Source organism: Pteronotus mesoamericanus, unplaced genomic scaffold, assembly GCF_021234165.1.
Source record: "Pteronotus mesoamericanus isolate MK-2021 breed Mesoamerican mustached bat unplaced genomic scaffold, CSHL_Meso_final contig_121, whole genome shotgun sequence".
NCBI classification, from domain to species: domain Eukaryota; kingdom Metazoa; phylum Chordata; class Mammalia; order Chiroptera; family Mormoopidae; genus Pteronotus; species Pteronotus mesoamericanus.
Genome location: NW_026555046.1, coordinates 1,477,531 through 1,496,189, shown reverse-complemented (window position 1 = coordinate 1,496,189; position 18,659 = coordinate 1,477,531). Strand labels below are relative to the sequence as shown.

At 41.4% G+C, this 18,659-nt stretch overlaps 1 protein-coding gene across 2 annotated transcripts in view; it reads right to left on the bottom strand.

Annotated features, from left to right (window-relative positions):
* Positions 1–3,884: 3,884 nt before the first annotated feature.
* Positions 3,885–18,659, bottom strand: part of NCK2 (NCK adaptor protein 2) — a 143,231-nt gene continuing 128,456 nt past the window's right edge. For both annotated transcript variants that reach the window (XM_054585800.1, XM_054585811.1), the window contains exon 5: positions 3,885–5,409. In XM_054585800.1, coding sequence (XP_054441775.1) covers positions 5,215–5,409 — 195 coding nt within the window. In that variant the 3' untranslated portion in view covers positions 3,885–5,214. The remainder of the gene's footprint in view (positions 5,410–18,659) is intronic.

Here is an 18,659-nt window from a genome sequence, read left to right as displayed (position 1 = left end):
ATTGTCAAATATTGGGTTTATACATAGAATAAGAAAATTGGTAAGCAGAATTTAAAAACTTAAGGGCAAACCAGTGATTGGTAACTGTATTCCTTTAAAATCTCAAGTAACTACTTTTAAGATAATCTTTTCTATATTCAAAAGCCATCCCTGAGTACACAAAACCTCCCACTGACAGCCTCATACTTCTTGGGGAGATAGCCATCAGACAGGCAGGCACCCCATCACCACCTGATTACCAAATCTACATGCCAACTCTGTCCACCATGTCTTTTTTCTTGCAGGTAACAACAGAGTCATGTTCATTCCATCACTACCCAGTCTCCTCCCCGCTTTGGGCGTCCCTTTCCCACCATCAGCTTTGCACTAACATGTAAACAAACCAGCACAAGGGCCACATGTAAACATTGGCTGAGTGACGAGCTACACATATGTATACAGGTGAAAGAGGGTCCAAGATGTGCAGAGGCAGATATGTAAAACCACCTGGAGTCAAACTATCCCATTTGGGCTGGGTTGCCTATACTGATGCTAGTGGATTAAGGTCATTAAAGTTTAAAGTAGATGGGAAAGTGGTGATTGTTTGGACAAAATTGCTCTTTGTAACTTACCTTGGCTGATTTTAAATGTTAATGATTTTCTAGAATCAACTTCTTTTTAAGACTAATTTCCAGTTTCATGATCACCTGCTTTCAGATTTCAGTTTTCTACATTAAACTACACTCTATACATCACACCTATGAATCAAGGTAAATAAAAATTAACTTTTCAAGATAGAATAATGTAAGTTTAATGTATTGTTAATGCCACGATATGTGTGGGTTTGAAGACTTGCAGACACTTTAAGCTATCACGTGCAATTACTGATGTGAGCCTCCTTGCTTACCATTCCGTTACAGCAGCCCGAGCTAAAATGGGGCAAACATTTTCTGGACATCAGCTGCCTTACTGAATATTCACCCAATACTCAATGGTTACTGTGTTGACAGCTCAGGCTGAGAAATTTAAAGACTTCCTCACAAGAAACATGGACGGTGTTCAATCCCACCCCCCTTGCCAAAGATGTTTCTCTTTCAAGAGAGGATTATTTTTTAGGGATACGATGCAAATTTGTTAACTACCTGAAGTGTAAATGTAAAGTATTTTTTAAGCCCCAGTATAGATTTTAGGCCTAGCTTCTAATGAAAGATGGGTCACGCATTTAGAACGAATTTCGAGCAATGCTTCTTTAAATCCTTGAAGAGTCTAATTTCTAAGAAGTGGTGGCTGCCTTTGGCAAGTACCATACTGCAGCTCTGAGGGAACTGGAGCTCTGCAGTGGGGCCCCAAGGAAGCGCGTGGTGAACGAGGCGCACAGGAGTTCCACCGAACAAGGAAAAGGCCAAGTAGGCTCCATGCCGCACAGCAGGTCTGACTGGCACAGATGACGGTTATGTAGTGTGCAAGTTTTGAGTGCTCTTCCCCCGTGAATCCGCACATAACCCTGGGAATTATGTAGATGGAGAGTGGCAAACATATCTGGAGAAGCTGAAACATTTGCATGAAATCACAGGGTTAAGGACAAGCAGGCACTCCCACCACGCCCTGCTTTAGGCAGCAGCACCAGTGACTGGATGAGGGACGCTGTTTCACAGGACAGCAGCCGGCACCAGGGCAAGGTGTTAGGATGACTGTGTTACTTACACTGATCATACACTAACAACAAATAAAGCTGAACAATGCTGGTTCTAGTAAGAAAATGGCCACAACTTGACCTGTATTTATTGAAAAGTAATAACCTAAAAGAATTCTTTCTGGCTTTTCTGTCCTCTCAGTTCTTAACTTTGGTCTTAAGAAATTATTTTGGCATTCTGGTATGAGACAGTACAAACGGTAGAAAAGTAGGTTATAAACCAGTTAGCACATAGAAACCAAAGACAAACTTGTATTATTACCAAGAATGCTTTTTTTGGGGGGGGGGGAATGTGAGCGTTTCAGTGCATACAAAGATTCTAATTCTAATTGAAGATTTTAATTTGTGATACACTTTGGGAAAACAGATGGACAGAGTTTAGCTCCCTAGAAACATGATTTAATGGCACTGGACATAAGCCATGTGCAAAGGGCTCAGTGGTTCTGCGCTGGAGTTCAGGGAACTCTTCATGAAAAATGAAGGCACATTTAGTGCAAATAAATGAGCAGAGTCACACAACTGAAAAAATGGCTGACCTTTAAAATCCTTGGCTGGCTGTGCGAGCAGGCAGGGGAACAGCAAAACAAGATTTGCCCAGGAAATCTCTGGACATGCAGGAAGGTGATGGCATTAGCACCGCCTGGACAGAGCATAGGCGGACCACACTTCCAATCACACAGGGCCCTGGCCTTGACACGCTCCTGCCTCTACTCTACCAACAGTTTCATCCTGGGGCCATCAATCCACCACCCTCCCCTGGCCCACCTGGCGCCAGGACACCCCAAGGAACCAGATTCTTCATAACTACAACAGTAATTCTGATCCACCCAGGCAGCTGGAAGACTCTCATGGCAGTTTGGGATAAGACTGAATGTCAATTACAACCATAAGCCTTCAAAAAGTTCCTGAGGCCTTATCATGCACCTGTCTTGTGTCCTTTGTTTCCTCCTGAACCGCTACGTGTAAAATGAAAGTCTAACTGGCTGTCCAGGTGCTATCTAGAGCAGCGATTTTCAACCTTTTTCATCTCATGGCACACATGAACAAATTACTAAAAATCTGTGGCACACCAAAAATACGTATTTTTGCTGATCTGATAAAACAGATATAATTTTAAAAATAATAGTAATCACCTACCCTTCTTGCTCCAAAGTGACTTTTTAAAAACTCAGGTGCCTATACATATATATAAGGATTTCTGGTACCAAGAATTAACCAATCAGACACAGCCTTATTATGCAACATGACCAGTAAGATGTAACTGTTATATGACATATATTTACAATTCCAGACAGGGCGTTCACACTGCATGGCTACTGTTGTGTTGGCTGCTGTCATTTAAAAAAAATTGACACTCTAAATGAAAAGAGGTCAGTGCCCCTGACTAGGTAGTCAGGTACTGTATGTGTTAAAAATTCTTGCGGAACACCGGTTGAAAATTCCTGATCCAGAGGGATTCTAGCATAAGGTCAAGATGGCATACTCAACAGTGAGACCTGAGAGAGTTAGGAGAAATTGTTCCTTTCATGGAGGAGGTACAGAGCTCATGTATTTTTGTCTAAGGTCATGATCTATCATGGATGTCTATCATGATCTGTCTATGGATGTCTATTCTTATACAACTGGGTGCCCCAATCTAAGGTACCAGACACCAAACTTTGAAATTATCAAACTCCTAATTTATGTCAAAGACAAAAGATACAATTAAGTCACAGGAAAGAGGAATGAGAAATTACATGCAAATGCTCACGCAATGCCTTATTTCTCCTGGAAGCCTCCCTAGGCTGGGGCTGGAAGGACGTGGACATTTCTGGGTTTGTAACCCTGCTCTACCATGTACCAGCCACACGCCCTTGTGCATTTACTTCATGCCTCATTTTCTCCATCTGTATAATGGGGATGACAGATGCATGCACCTCACAGGGTTGTGATGAGGTATAAATGAGGACACTCTGCCTGGGACAGAGGAAGTGTTTAATTGCATTCACTATAACTAGCCCATGAGGGCACAAGCCCTGTGTTCTGTGGCTTTGCATTTCCAGTGTCCAGCAAACTGCAACTGTTTGATAAATGCTTACTGATTGAGTGAATAGAAGTAAGACATGAGCGAAGAGGGGAAAGCTAGAGGTGAGGGGTAGCTGACAACAGTTTGGTAAAACATTTAAGAAAAAGTACAGTTAACATCAAGCGTGAGATTCTGGTTTCTCTTGGGAGTTTCACTAATTAAAGTTTATTATTTCAATATACAAAAACGTGGTGGTAGAAAAAGAAAACACACTATAATAAATGTGTTCAACTCCTCTCTAAAACTGCTTCCTTTTAGGCACTGAGAGTTCTGTAAATTCTGCAGGCGTTGCTCTCCGGTCATTAAATCACAGTTTTCCCAAAGATACATATACACACAGTCTTGTCATAATACTTTTTTATTACAATATCCAAAAAACTGAGTATGCAAGTTTTGGAGGTCTCAAGACCCCTTCTTCGACTGTAGGAATGTGCCATCTCAAGATAGTATATTTAAACTATAAAGAAGTTCAAATGTAAAGAAAAACATAAAAATTCTGTGTGTCTCTTACTACCAGTTACATATTCTTTTGTAAACCCTGAAACACTTCCCTGTAAAGCAAAAAAAAATATATATATATAAAACATATATATGTTTTATATATATATATATATATATTTTGTGTGTGTGTGTGTGTGTGTCTGTGTGTGTAAAGTGTTGGTAGCTTCCCTTCCCCAAAGATCAGCTCTTTTCTTTAATCATCTGTATTAGTGTCAACAAATGGCTACATATTACTTTGAGAATTAAATACATAATTGTGAAATTTAAACAAGCCAAAGGGCAAGAAGAAAAAGCACTATGTTGATGGCACATCTGGGGGTAAATTATCAAAACATCTCTTTCTGAGTCACCAGTCCCTCTTGTGGAGTGAACTTCAAGGAAATCCTTTCTTATTGCAAGCACAGCCCCAAAGGCACTGGACAGCTTCCTCACTACTCTCTCACCTGGTGTTCCAGTATTGCTACTGGCAAACGTGTTCACTCCCTGGAGAATCTGGGAGCCAGGAAAGGGCAAAGGACAGGAACGAGGGCTGCTGGGACCAGGACCTTCACCTGTGCTGCCTGGCATATGGGAGCCCAGTGTTCTCCTGAGAGGCCACCTTGGAATGCACTGTAGGTCACTTCGTCAAGGGCAGCTTCAGTGCACTCCACCTGTGCCCAGTGTCTTCTTACTGAGAGGAGCTGATAGCATGAACAAGGCGAACAGACTAAGGCTGTTTCCAACTCAGAAGAAATAAAGTGAACAAACTTGCCCCTCTTCCACCTCCCATTCTCTAAAACTGGCCAGGAGCAGAGTGGCCTTGAACGTGGAATGAGGGTCTGGGATGGCGAAGGGGAGGCAGATGGGAACCTGGAGAGAAAGGTCAACCAGGCAAAGGGAGCCAGTGCCCGACCACATCTTCTGGGGGCCAAACGCTAGGCCCTGGGGAAGTGAGTGAGGCACCATGGCCTGGAGGTGGCAGGGCCACGGGGAGGCATCACTGAAGCGCTCGAACGAGGTAGAGCTTCTCCCCATGCTCGCTGGTGAAGATAGGGGCCTTTTTGTAGTGCTCCACCAACTCGTCCATGGTGTGAAACCGCCGCTGCCCGATGCAGTAGACATTGTCCACAAGTTGCACCTTGAAATGTTTGTTCTTCCCTGATGCTTTGAGAGACACGGAGAAGTCACTGGGCTGGGGAGCAAACAGAACACATGTTACAACTGAGCTAGACAGGAGACTCCCCACCCACTGGCAGAAGGACCTGTCTGAGAGTGGAAATGCTTTACTCTGTGAGCCTCAACTGCATGAAGCCTAACTATTTTGGGAATTACCCCTGAATCTTCACTTATACAAATCCAAACTGCCACAGAGCTCAAACAACTAGGTCTCTGTTTTAATACCATTAAAGAAAATAAAAGAGCATCTGATGTTCAGAACAATGCGGGGGCATTCCAAGATTTTGGTGCTCTGAACTGAAAAAAAAAATTAAGTTTTGCTTCACACAGTTTTGGTGCTCAATGTATTTCTTTCAAAACTGGAGACTCACTATGGAATGTATGAAACCAGCGTTAACCTGGATGCTGAAGAAACTTGATGTTTTCATTTCTCAAGCTATTTTTTATACACTGGAAAAATTTCAAAAGGGACTTGTATTAATACATAGGTGGCAGCAAAAGTTTTTCTTTCCCTGACTTATACCACTATTAGCCCTTCAACCATCAAACATTTTCTCATTCTAAAACTTTATTTAAAAAACAAAATTAAAAAAACCCCAGCAAAACCTTTTAAGAGCAGTGGGAAATTCTGGTTGCATTTTATTTAAACATGGCTCATAAAATCCCAGAGAGGGCTGTACAATGGTTCAGGCACAGATTTTATTGACAAATGTTTAAATTTGTGATCATGTCAATGCTTTACTTATAGTTGAATATATTTTAGAAAGATATCATTATTTTTATTAAAATTGGCCTTTTATCTCATTTCTTTAAACATATGCAGAGAAGACACTGAATGAATAATATTCTTTAGGAAATAAAAGTGTTGATTAATTCAATAAAGAACAATTACTTATTGAATACAAACTATGCACCAGACAGGCCGTGCCCTAGCTATGTGCACATGTGTATATACAATGTTCAGCACATATGCTCTGTATGTACTAATAGAAATAACCATTCAGTGGGGGGAACAGATAAAGAAAAATAAATGGGTTGATATATGTACAGTTGTAAGCCATGGTAAGTTCTATGGAAAGGAGAGAACGCCAAGGCAGGGCAGGCTAATTTAAATGGGTGTGGCGGTGGGGTCAGGAAAGGTTTCTGGAGACGCTGGAGCTGAGCCCGAGATATGTGAGGGGTGGGGCTGGTGGGAGAGTAATGGGAAGTGGGGCCCTGGTGAAGAAAGGGACGGAAGGTTCTGCCTCTTCTGAGGTGCTATGTGACCAGCGTGGCTGAGACGCAGGTGGAAAGATGCGAACCTCCCTCAAGGGCCTCAGAATAAAACCCAACTGCCTTCTGGCCCACCATGGCTGTGTCCTTAGCTCTTGCTTCCAATGAGCTCCAGTCAGTGAGACGAAAGTATGTGCCACCCCCAGTCCCTCCTGTTCCTGTTGTGTCCTCCTCCGTCGCTGTACCTTGGTCAACCATTCCTATAAGGCTCCACTCAAAAGTTTATTGGAGAAGCCTCCTTTTTCCCAAACAAGACACGCTCTTCCCCTTCTTGGCTTGCTAAAGAGCAAAAAGTTAACAGCCTTCCAGTGGCAGAACCACAGTGTATCCCAGTAACTGCTTTGTATAAATAATTTACACCTATGTCCTACCCCCTTCATCATGCATCATGCCGGGAGGGCCACATCTTCTCCACCACTCTGCTCCACAGAGGGCCCTATGGATGGTGGCCCCTAATATTGTTCTTAACTGAATCTCTAAACCAGGTTTCAGCTTTTCACAATACCCAGGAACTTACTGCTGCTGAGGATCCACCAGTCCTGCTCCTGCTTTGCCTTCCTCCCTCAGGGACAAAATTAACAAGCATCCCGGCCATTGTTACAGGGAGTTTACAAACTTTTGATTAAGTGTGCAAATCTTGTAGAGCAAGAGATAATGCCATATAACCTAATAACAACTCAAGGAAATGGGTGTCTCAGAAAGTTGAGCTGTAGAATGGGCTGCTGGACTCGCCCACCAGCCACAGCTATTAGCATAAAATAAAGAGACGATTATTTTTACAGTTTGCATTCATGTATTCCTCTGTCCAAACAGACCAAATAAAAACAAATCCTTGAGGTATGCAGGTGGGATGAACTTCAGGAAGAGACAGGCAGGTTAATCTCTGCTTAGGCCTCAGGCTATCTTATTTTCCTAATCATGGCCACTAGAAGGTGGGGGTGGAGCAGGGGCAGCAGGGAGTGGGGAGAACACAGATCTTGAAAATTATTTCCCCAATTCAAACACTTAGAATCATCCCAAAACCTGATGTTATAGATGATCCTGTTAACTAGCCCTATCAACATAATACTCTAAAGCAGGGGTCCCCGACCTCTGGGCCACAGACTGGTACTGGTCCGGGCCTGTTAGGAACAGGGCTGCACAGCAGGAGGTGAGCATGAATGTAATGTGCTTGAATCATCCTGAAACCATCCCCTACACCGTGGTCCATGGGGAAATTGTCTCCCACGAAACCAGTCCCTAGTGCCAAAACGTTGGGACCACTGCTCTGAAGCACAGAATGACATTCTAAGTAATCATTTGATCATGTAATTCTCAAATCATGATTACTTCACAAGCCTGAATAAGTAGCCTCCACATTCTCAGTGTTACCATCCCAGCTGGTTGCTCTGTACAGTTCTGAGAACAGAACACATGGACAGGGACCCCTCCACATAAGCAAGGCCGCAGTACCAGCAGCATGGTCCTTGCCCCTGGAGTTGTTAAATCAGGAGAGATACCCCAGCCAATCAGACCACATCTGTGTACAGCAGCACATACAAGTGATGACCTGCTCAACCTTCTCCTGAGGGCTTCCGGTCTTCCCTAAAGCAATTTTTAGTTTCAGGCTTCTATTATTTTTTATAAGTACATCCATTCTGTGCCAGAAGTTTCTGCTTTCTTAGATCAAAATGGATGCAGTCTCAGTTTATAGTTTGGCACAAGCCAGGCACCATGTAGTTTTATAGATCTTTAATTAATTCACAGCTAAAGCGGCATTGTTGTAGAGTACGTGGGCGAGGCAGAGTAAGTATATGGTAGACCTAATTTTAATTAAGCCAAATGATCAACAGATTTTCTGGACAGGGAAATTTGCTTCTAATGTAAGTCCCTTAATTTCACACCTTGGGGCATCACATGTGTGTGTGCTCAGGCATAAAATGCGTGGAGTGGAGAAGGTCATTTTTATTTTCATGGGCTCCTGAGCAGAAACCTTAAGGCAGGGATATCTAACCTTTTGGCGTCTGTGGGCCACACATTAAATACATTGTGACACATAATCACTCACACACACACACACACACACACACACACACAATCTCATAATGTTTTAAAGTAAATTCATGATTTTGTGTTGGGCCACATTCATAGCCATCCTGAGCTGCATACAGCCCATGGGTTGGACACCCCTGCCTCAAGGTTAAGGACATAGAACTAAGTTAATGTAATGCAAGAGAGCTGAACATCTGGGGAATTCTCATTTCAACCTGAGCAGATTTTCCAGTCTACAAACTAAAGTGAATGGTTACATGTTTCCACTTAACAGCTCTATGTGAAGCTTGAATATAAACATGACCACTGGTTTTCCAAGTGCATTCTCAAGACCAGCGGCATTAGCATCACCGGGAACTTGTCAGAAAAAGCAAACTCTAAGGCCCCACCCCAGACCTACTGAATTAGAAACTCTGGGGTGGGGTGCGGACACTTGTGTTTTAACCCCCAGAAATCTGCATTTCAATGAGCCCCCCAAAGATCCTGACACAGTTGAACAGAAATGAAATTTGAGCCAACCATCAGTGGTGTTCTCACATGTTCAGAGCCATGAGAAGACATGAATGTGGTTTATGGACTACATAGTCCCCTGAGAGGGAGTCCTATGGCTAACGTCCCCAAAAGGCTGTGGATACCCTTCTGATTCTGGGCCCTGCAGCAGACGCTGCTGGTGGGGAATGCCTGATGGAGCAGCTGGGACACTGATGGAGACCATCAATGCCCTAAGGTTTCGTCCCTTCAAACTGATCCAGTACCCTAACAAAGGACTCTGCTTCTAGAGGCAGTGCACAAGGCAGGGGAGCATTGTGGAGAAGGCAGTGCCATAGTCCCGTTCATGTCTCCCATGGTCCTTCCAGGCCTGGCTTTCAGAGACAGACTTAGGGAAGCAGGCACAGTCACCTCAACTAGTAGTGGTGTACTGATATTAAGACTCGGGGCTTTAAATTTAAGCTAGCTAATCAAAGTATTCTACCATGTTTTTGCTTGAATGTCTATATTGGGAAAGGGGACCAGCATAAACAGCAGCTCAGCAATTATTCCCTCTCCAAACAGGCTTTGGTTTTGGGGTGTTATTGATCTGAAGACCCAGGACCCTGCAAGGCAGTTCTGGCTATACAAGGCAGTCCTGGGGCACAGGGCCCAAACCTGTTCGGTGCCCCTCATCCGGAGGTCAATGTGCCACGTGATCCCTGAGGTGAGAATGCTGACTTGGGAACTCTCCACAGTTAATGGGACTATAAGCCAGATCTGCTGCTTTGTTAAAAAGTTTTTGCATTACTGAAAATTTGGAAGACAGGCATTCTTAAGAACTCAGCAATTTCATCACAGATTTGAATATGGCCTAGAGATGGACATGCACCTGTATACCACAGTGTGTAGGACGTGCAAGTAGGACTGTCCACAGTGACCCCAGGTGCAAACTCTCCACAGAATTGTTCAGGGATCCCAGGTCACTGAACACACTCATGTTGAAGTGCACATGCACAGGTATACCAGGGCACATGTGAAGGATGTGGAAGCGGGACTGGTCAGTGACCCCAGGTGCAAACTCTCCTCATATCCATCAACAGGAGAATGGATAAGTAGATGAGACGTATATGTTATCAAACACTGAAATGGATGCATCAACATGGACTGAAAGAGTGCACAGAGTGTGGAGCAAAAGAAGAAAGTAAAAAAGAGTATCTACAGTATTGACCATCTATAGAACTCAAAAACAGGCAAAACTAAAGTGCCCTGTTTAGGAATACATAGATTTAAAACAGGAAAGAAAATGATTACCATAAAATGAAAGGTAACAGTTATCTCTAGTGAGATATGTGGTGCAATCAGGTAGTCGATGTGTGTGTGGAGAGTAGTTTCTACAGTGCTAGAAATGACCTATTTCTTGACTCTGGGGCCCTATTTCTTGACCTGGGTTAAACAAGTCCTTTTTAAATGAAATTTTCTGTGTATTATGTGTCACCCCACCCAACATGTTTTAAAGGTGCTAAAGTTGAGGCTGGAAGACCTGGCTCGGTGACTCACTAGTCACCTGGCACTGGCATTCATCTCTTCAAATGTTGCTTCCACACTCTTGTCTACCTCTCCCTGCTGCCCATCTACTCTTCTGGGACATCAATTACATGTATGTGAAACCTTTCACTTGTTCCTGTCAACCTTAGTCAATTCAGGCTACTATAACAGAATACCATGAAGTAGGTGCTTTAAAAACAACAGAAATTTATTTCTCACAGGTCTGGAGACTATGAAGTCCAAGATCAAGTAGCTGGCAGATTTGGTATCTGGTGAGGACCTGCTTCCTTGCTCAAAGACAGGCATCTTCTCGCTGTCTCCTCACATGGCAAAAGGGCAAGAGAGCCCTCTGGGGCCTCCTTTATAATGGCACTAATCCTATTCATGAGGGCTTCACTCTCCCAATGCCATCACATTGGGGATTGGGCTTTAGCTTATGAATCTGGGAGGGGGGATACAAACATTCAGACCACAGGAAAATCTCTTACGCTCTTTTATTTTCTACCCTTTTATATCTTTTTTGTGTATCCTAAAATTTTCTTTTCCTCTGAGTTATCTTCTGGTTTACTAATGCTTTGTTCAGTTGGGTTTAATCTGCTGTAAACCTACTGGTCTTAATTTCCATTATTATATTTTTTTCCATTATTGTACTTTTTTTTACCATTTCTAATTTTCTGCTCAAATTCATATTGCTGAACTCTTGAACCCATTAATCTGTATACCTTAAAGACTGCATTTAAAAACTCAAAATCTGGACTTCTATTATATCTTTCCCCCTCTGTTTTTGGCCATTTAGTTTTGTCTTTTTTTTTTTTTGCTCACTGCATACTATTTATGAAGAATTGAAGAGGAAAATTGAAGAGGTTCTCAATGGAGCTGCCATCATTCAGAAAGGATGTGCTTTTGGTTCTGTTCTCAGTTATGGTGGGGAAGAACACCTTAATCCGAAGAGGAATAGAACTACTCACAGTTCGGTTTATTTCCAGTTTGCCTTTCTTCCTAATTAGTACACAGATTTTTGGGGGTCCGTATTAATGGCCTGAATTTTTTTCTGGGGTCTTGTCTCTTTGGTGGCCCTGACTTCCAATTTTTGTCCCCTATCACTACTTGTAGACTACTTCTTTGTTGCTTTTTGTCTCAATATTTTGTCCAGCTTTTCTAGCTATTTTCAGCCGAAGTATTAGTCTATTATTACAAGTGGGTAGTGGTTATGTGACACTGGGCAAGCCATAACTTGTTCACACTCCAGTTGTATCTTACAATTATATGACTGAGAAGTAGGATAGTTGGTTGTATTACAGTCATTGGAACCAGGCTGCCTGGATTCATATTCTGGCTCATTTACTAGTTTTGTCACCTTGTGCAAACTTCCCAACAGTTGTCCCCTTCAGTATTCACAATCGCAAAACAGAGATAATTTCTGAAAATGGGAAGAGAGTGCAGCAATTTAATGAACTACCACAATGCCAGGAGTACATGTTTGGCGAATATCGGCAAACACTGTTACTTAGTGGCCCCTTTTTAGCTCCTTTTATGAAACTGTAAGGATAGCAAACAGCATCTCATCAATTTATTTTAAATCTTTATTGTAATTTTTTTCTATTACCATTTAGTCCCCTTATACACCCTTCCCATAGTATGCCAGCAATCACCACACTATGTCCCTGAGTCCTTTTTCCTTTTTGCTCAGTTCTGCAACCCCCAACCTCTGCCCCATCCCCACCCGCCGGCAGTCAACCTGCTCTCTAAGCATCAGCCTGTCTATGTTTTGTCAGTTCAGTTTGTCATTAGATTCTGCATATGAATGAAATCATAATGGTATTTGTCTTCCTCTGACTGGCTTACTTTATTTAGCATACTGTTCTCCAGGTCCACCTATTCTTTTGAAAAGGATAAAGTTTTCTTTTTTTTTTATGGCCGAGTAGTATTCCATTGTGTAAATGTTCCATAGTTCCATAGTTGTTTTATCCACTCATCTACTGATGGACACTTGGACTGCTTCCATTATCTTGGCAACTGTAAACATGCTTCAATGAACAAAGGCGGTGCTTATGTTCTTTTGAATTAGTGTTCTGGGTTCTTTCAGATATATTCCCAGGAGTGGGGCTGCTGGGTCAAAAGGCAGATCCATTTTTAGTTTTTTGAGATATCTCCATACCGCTTTCCACAGTGGCTGCATGACTCTGCATTTCCATTAGCAGTGTAAAGGGTTCCCTTCTCTTCACATCCTTGCCAGCGCTTGTTTGTTGATTTATTGGTGATGGCCATTCTGACTCGTGTGAGATGGTATCTCATTGTGGTTTTTATTTGCATTTCTCTGATGATTAGTGATGCTGAGCACCTTTTCAAATGTCTATTGGCCAATCTATTCAGGTCCTTTGCCCATTTTTTAATTGTGTTGTTTGTTTTTTTGGTGTTAAGTTTTTTAAGGTCCAAATTATCCATTTTGGATATTAACCCCATATCAGATGTATTGGCGAATATGTTCTTCCATCCCGAGGGTTGTCTTTTTATTTCATTGATAGTCTCCTTTGCTGTGCAAACGCTTTTTAGTTTGATGTAGTCCCACTTGTTTATCTTTTCTTTTGTTTCCCTTTCCTGGGGAGATATATCCAATAAAATACTGCTATGAGCAATGTCTGAAATTTTACTGCCTATGTTTTCTTCTATGATTTTTATTGTTTCAGGTCTAACATTTAAGTCTTTAACCCACTGTGAATTTATTCTTGTGTATGGTGTCAGGAGGTGGTTTAATTTCATTTTTCTGCATGTATTGTCCAATTTTCCCAACATTTATTGAATAAACTATCTTTAGCCCATCATATGTGTTTGCTTTCTCTGTCGAGTATTAATTTACTATAAAGGTGTGGGTTTATTTTTGGGTTCTCTATTCTGTTCCATTGATCTATTTGTCTGTGTTTAGGCCAGTATCATGCTGTTGATTACTATGGCCTTACAGTATAGCTTCATATTAGGTAGCGTGATTCCTACAACTTTGTTCCTCTTTCTTAGGATCACTGTTGCTATGTGGGCCCTTTTGTGGTTCCACATAAATTTTTGAAATATTTGTTCTAGTTCCGTGAAATACATCATTGGAATCTTTGTAGGAATTTTGTCGAATCTATAGATTGCTTTGGGTAGTACGGACATTTTAATGTTAATTCTTCCTATCCTTGAACATGGTATGAGCTTCCATTTATTTATATCTTCTATTTCTTTCTTCAGTGTCTTATAATTTTCTGAGTACACTTCTTTTACATCCTTGGTTAGGTTTATTCCCCGGTTTTTTATTCTTTTTGTAGCAACTGTGAATGTCATTATTTTCTTAATTTCCACTTCTGTTGGTTCATTTTTGGCATATAAAAATGCAGCTGATTTCTGGATATTAATTTTGTATCTTGCTACTTTGTTGAACTGATTGATCAATTCTAGTAGTTTCTTGGTGGAATCTTTAGGGTTATCTGTGTACATTATGTCATCTGCAAATAATGATAGTTTTACTTCTTCCTTTCCAATTTGGATGCCATTTATTTCTTCTTGTCTGATTGCTGTGGCTAGGACTTCCAGTACTATGTTGAATAAGAGAGGTGAAAGTGGAGATCCCTGTCTTGTTCCTGATCTTAAGGGGAATGCTTGTAGTTCCTTTTAAGAAACTATAAAGATAGCAAACAACTCTTCAATTTTTAGAAAGTTTTCTTTCCATTTAAATCCCTAGAACTAACTAGAATATGTCTACATCCTTTTGCAGAAACACCAAATTTAACTTCATTCATGATGATGCTGTCATCATTACTTGTTTACATCTGCCTCTCCTATTAGGATCTAAGCTTCCTGAGGCCCATTTGTATCTCATTTTTTATATATTCTGGAGAAAAATCAGGGCCTGGTATATAATGAGTATACAACAGATAGTTGTTGAACTAATTGGCAGAGGAATGATTGAGAGGCTGTACATACCCTTTCTATGTCCCTCAAAGACACAGAAATGAACATTACCAATACGATAGCTACTTGTTTGTTCTCTCTTTAAACAACAAATGGGAAGGCAGGGTCCCCTGAAATTTAATTTTCATTTCCTACTGTTGTCTTTCTTATTATAGTCCTATTTTCTTTCTGGGGCACTGTACTATTTGTTTGTTGGTGTAACAAATTACCCCAGAACTCAGTGGCTTAAACAACACATATTTATAATTTCTGTGGCTCAGGAATCTGGGAGTGCCTTAAACCTTGAACTAGAACCACCCAACTCCTACTGGGCTATGTTCAAGACACTGGCTGAGGCTGCAGTCATCTGAGTGCTCCTGCGGATCAAAGATCTGCTTCACCAGTGGTTCACTCATGTTAGCCACACAGGAGGCCTCTAGTTCGAGTCTTATGGTCCTCTCCGTAGGGCTGTGGGAGGGTCTTCACAACATGGCAGCTGGCTCCCCCCATACCAAGTGATCCAAGAGAGAGTGTCACATGCCTTGTATAATCCAGTCCTAAAGTCACCTCTCATGACTCCCTCCACACTACTCAACAGCAGTGAGTCATTAGGTAAAGCCTATGCTGAAGGGGAGGCAGCCAGGATCTGTCCCTTAAAGTTGGGGTATCAAAAAACCTGTGGACATTGTTACATGTCAGCAAAGGTACCATACTTGGTTAAAACTTTTGCTTAGCTGGACTAAAATCTAACTAGACTCAGTTTTCAGTATTGAAGCATCTGCTTTCTATTCTCCCCTTTAGTTCCTCTCTTTGTGCTTCCTTCCACTGTCCAAATTTTCCTATCTTTCCCTTCTCCAAACACTATACTTTTCATTATAATTTCTCTCTGCTGAATACTGTGCTAACTTTTCATATACTCTAACATCAGATCACTTTTTCTTGTTATCTTCTCTCTGACTATTCCTCTTAGGAATGATTTCCAGTCTCATAGTTTTTGAACCAGAGGTTCTGAAGAATTGTCAGTCAGGATATGTCATTCATTCCACCCTCTTCCAAGTCATTTTCTAAGTGGAGTGTGAAGACAGTTAATAAGTAGAAACCTCTCCTGGGGTTTTTATTATTTTATTATCATTATCTTTGTTTTAGGTTTTAGGTCTTCTATCTGAGCTTAAGTACAAGAACCTGATTTAACTCCACATTCACATAAAGGATCAGAGTAGGTGTCAATAAATGCACTGACTTACAGATTTCCAATATGGCCATGTCTTCCACTATCCAATCCTTCAGGTAGTTCTTACATCTCACCTCTTCACGGTTTCTGCTCACAAGTGAGTACTTTGAGAAAAGAAAACCACAGAATACCCCCCTCGATACTGTTTTTATAAAAAAGTTGTCCAGGTCAAACATTTCTCTCCTTTACTTATGATTTAATTATAGTTTTCTCATTGATGGAAAAAAAAGGATGCTGAGAACAATATGTAATATCCTTTATTTCTTTCTCCATCCATCCCTGACAGCGTAAGTATTACTATGACTTTCTCCTAAGCACATGGCTGTGAAGAAATAACAGGGGAGGGAGGGACCTTGCTCCCATACAGTCCTGATTCTTCAACAACCTTAAAACTTCTACATATATTTCACTTTAGACTTTATGGAAAGAAGAGTAGAAATGGCCTTTGTAGGGTTCACCAAGCAGCCCACAGGAACTCTGGATCCATTTCTGGTCACACTACTCTTAGATCAACAATTTATACATTGTATTTAACACTAGCTTTCTATCCCCAAAGAGAGGTCAACTTGTTGGTTTCTTATCAAAAGCTGTATCATTCTTTCCTTTTAATTTGGTAAACAGACATTTTTCTTTGTTACTTCTTTAAGGAAGGTACTCTTTTGTCCAGAGAAGTAGTTCCTTTTCCTAGATAAATTGAGAACCAATGGGTTAGAGGCAAACTGTCCACTGATCAATACTCTCTTATCTCAGAAAAGCCACCTTTGGAGTTTTAGCACTCTTTTAGATCGCCCTCTCTAGTTGTCCAATATTGCCTTCTTTTAACCAAAATAGATTCTCAGGTTATACTTATGCCACTAGCTGTCAATTGATAGTATTCTCTTTGTTTTCACTTCAGGTTATCTTTTCACCAGCATTTTCTATTCTCCCATAAATGCATCTCTGAAATATTTACTCCATAGGTCTAAGAACAATCTACATGTCACATGATCAAATATTATCATTTTCATTAGCTTTTGAGGTAAATTTATTTACATAAAGGAAGAAGAATCAATCATCGACTGCAGAATAGCTCTCGAAGTCCCACTTACCTATCTTTAAATGATAGGGTGCTTACAGTCCATTTTCAATTCAGTACGTGTATGTGTGTTTATCCCTCCTTGCCTCCCCAAAAAATATTTCTTAAAGTTAACTTTAAATACCTTCAGGGATAGAGTTTTAGGATATTGTCCTTGTCATTCTTTGTTTTTTCACCACATCACACCCAATGTGACTAAGCAGCAATAATAATACATTATCTTCAATTCAAAATTTTACCATATAACACAATGCTCTTCAAAGGTCTTGAACTGATTTCATTTGCCACATTACAGTGGTGTTCATATTTGAGCATCAGAATCACTTGGAGGGTTTGTTCAAACTGAGGCTGCAGGGCTCCACCCCAGAGATTCAGATGTGGCAGGTCTGGGCAGGGCCCGGTAAGTTGTATTTCTAGTCACTTCTCTGTTGATGCTGATGCTGCTGGTCCAGAAACCACACTTTGAGAATTATGGCCACAGAGGCTAAAAATTTTTTTATATGGGTGTTCTCCCATTCATTTGTGGAACTACCTATGCCTGATGCTGTTTATTTCCAATAACTATAATACAGTCATTGACTGTATTCAAAAAGGGGAAATTGACTGTGGTAAGGAAGAAGGCAGCGAGCAGTAAATATGTCAATTACTTTGACAAATTTTCTTTTGTAGTTTGAAAGGGTTGTTCTTAGTTACCTGTGCTTACCTGATGACCACTTTTCTTCTCATTATTTCTGCAGGTGTCAAGAGAGGGCGTCTGGACCCCCTCATGGCAACAACAATAAGCTAGAGGCCACAGCGTCTGACCCAAGCTAACTAGTGCATTAGCACAGCCAGGTAGGAACCAGGCACAGGGAGCCAAACTGGTATTCCTAGCACTCTGCTTCAGTTGGCTGCTGGTGCCCACACCAAAACTGTAAGTACATTCTAGGTAATTCATTCATCAGTTAATGTGAAGAACATTTCTTAAGAGTCCCACCAAGATGCCAGGGATTTAACAGACCAACAGCCACATTCAGAGGCAATTACATTTGGACATAAGACTGCTGACTGACCCAGGAGCAGCGACCAAGGCCTGTGGGTCAGGGAAGGCTTCCCTGAAAGCAAAGGTGACTAGAATGAAACCTGAAGAATCTGTGTATTTTAGACTGATGGGGTGGGGTGGAGACGGGGAGGGGAGGCTGTATTCTAGACTTTTACAAAGGTCTAGAGGAAGAGAGAGCTGAGGCTAAGAACCTGATGGCAGGAATACAGTTGGAAGGAGAGAGAGAGAGAGAGCGATGAACACTGAAACCTGGAGAAATCCAACATGCCAACAGGGAAAACATCAAGCTACCATCAGTGATGCAGTTGGGACCAGCCGGCCACCTGCAACTTCACCACCACAGTCTGGTGACTGAACCACTCACCTAACTTGCACCTGCCTCACTGGCATGTCTAGAGTTAGGTAACTTTTAGGTAACACGCTGTTCTCTCTTCTGCTTCCTACATATACCTTCCTTTCCTTCCAAATTTAGTACTGTAGGTATTGCCCACTTTCCAAAAGCTCATGTTATGCCACTTAATACCACTTAATACCACTTTACAAAATATCTACAGTAGTACCTGTTTTTGCTAACCAAAAGAAAAAAAAATCTTAGGAGGGTTTTTCCCTTTTATTAAAAAAAAAAAAAAAGCTACAAGAGCCTTCAGAGTTAGTTTTGTTGGAGCTGTTAGAAAG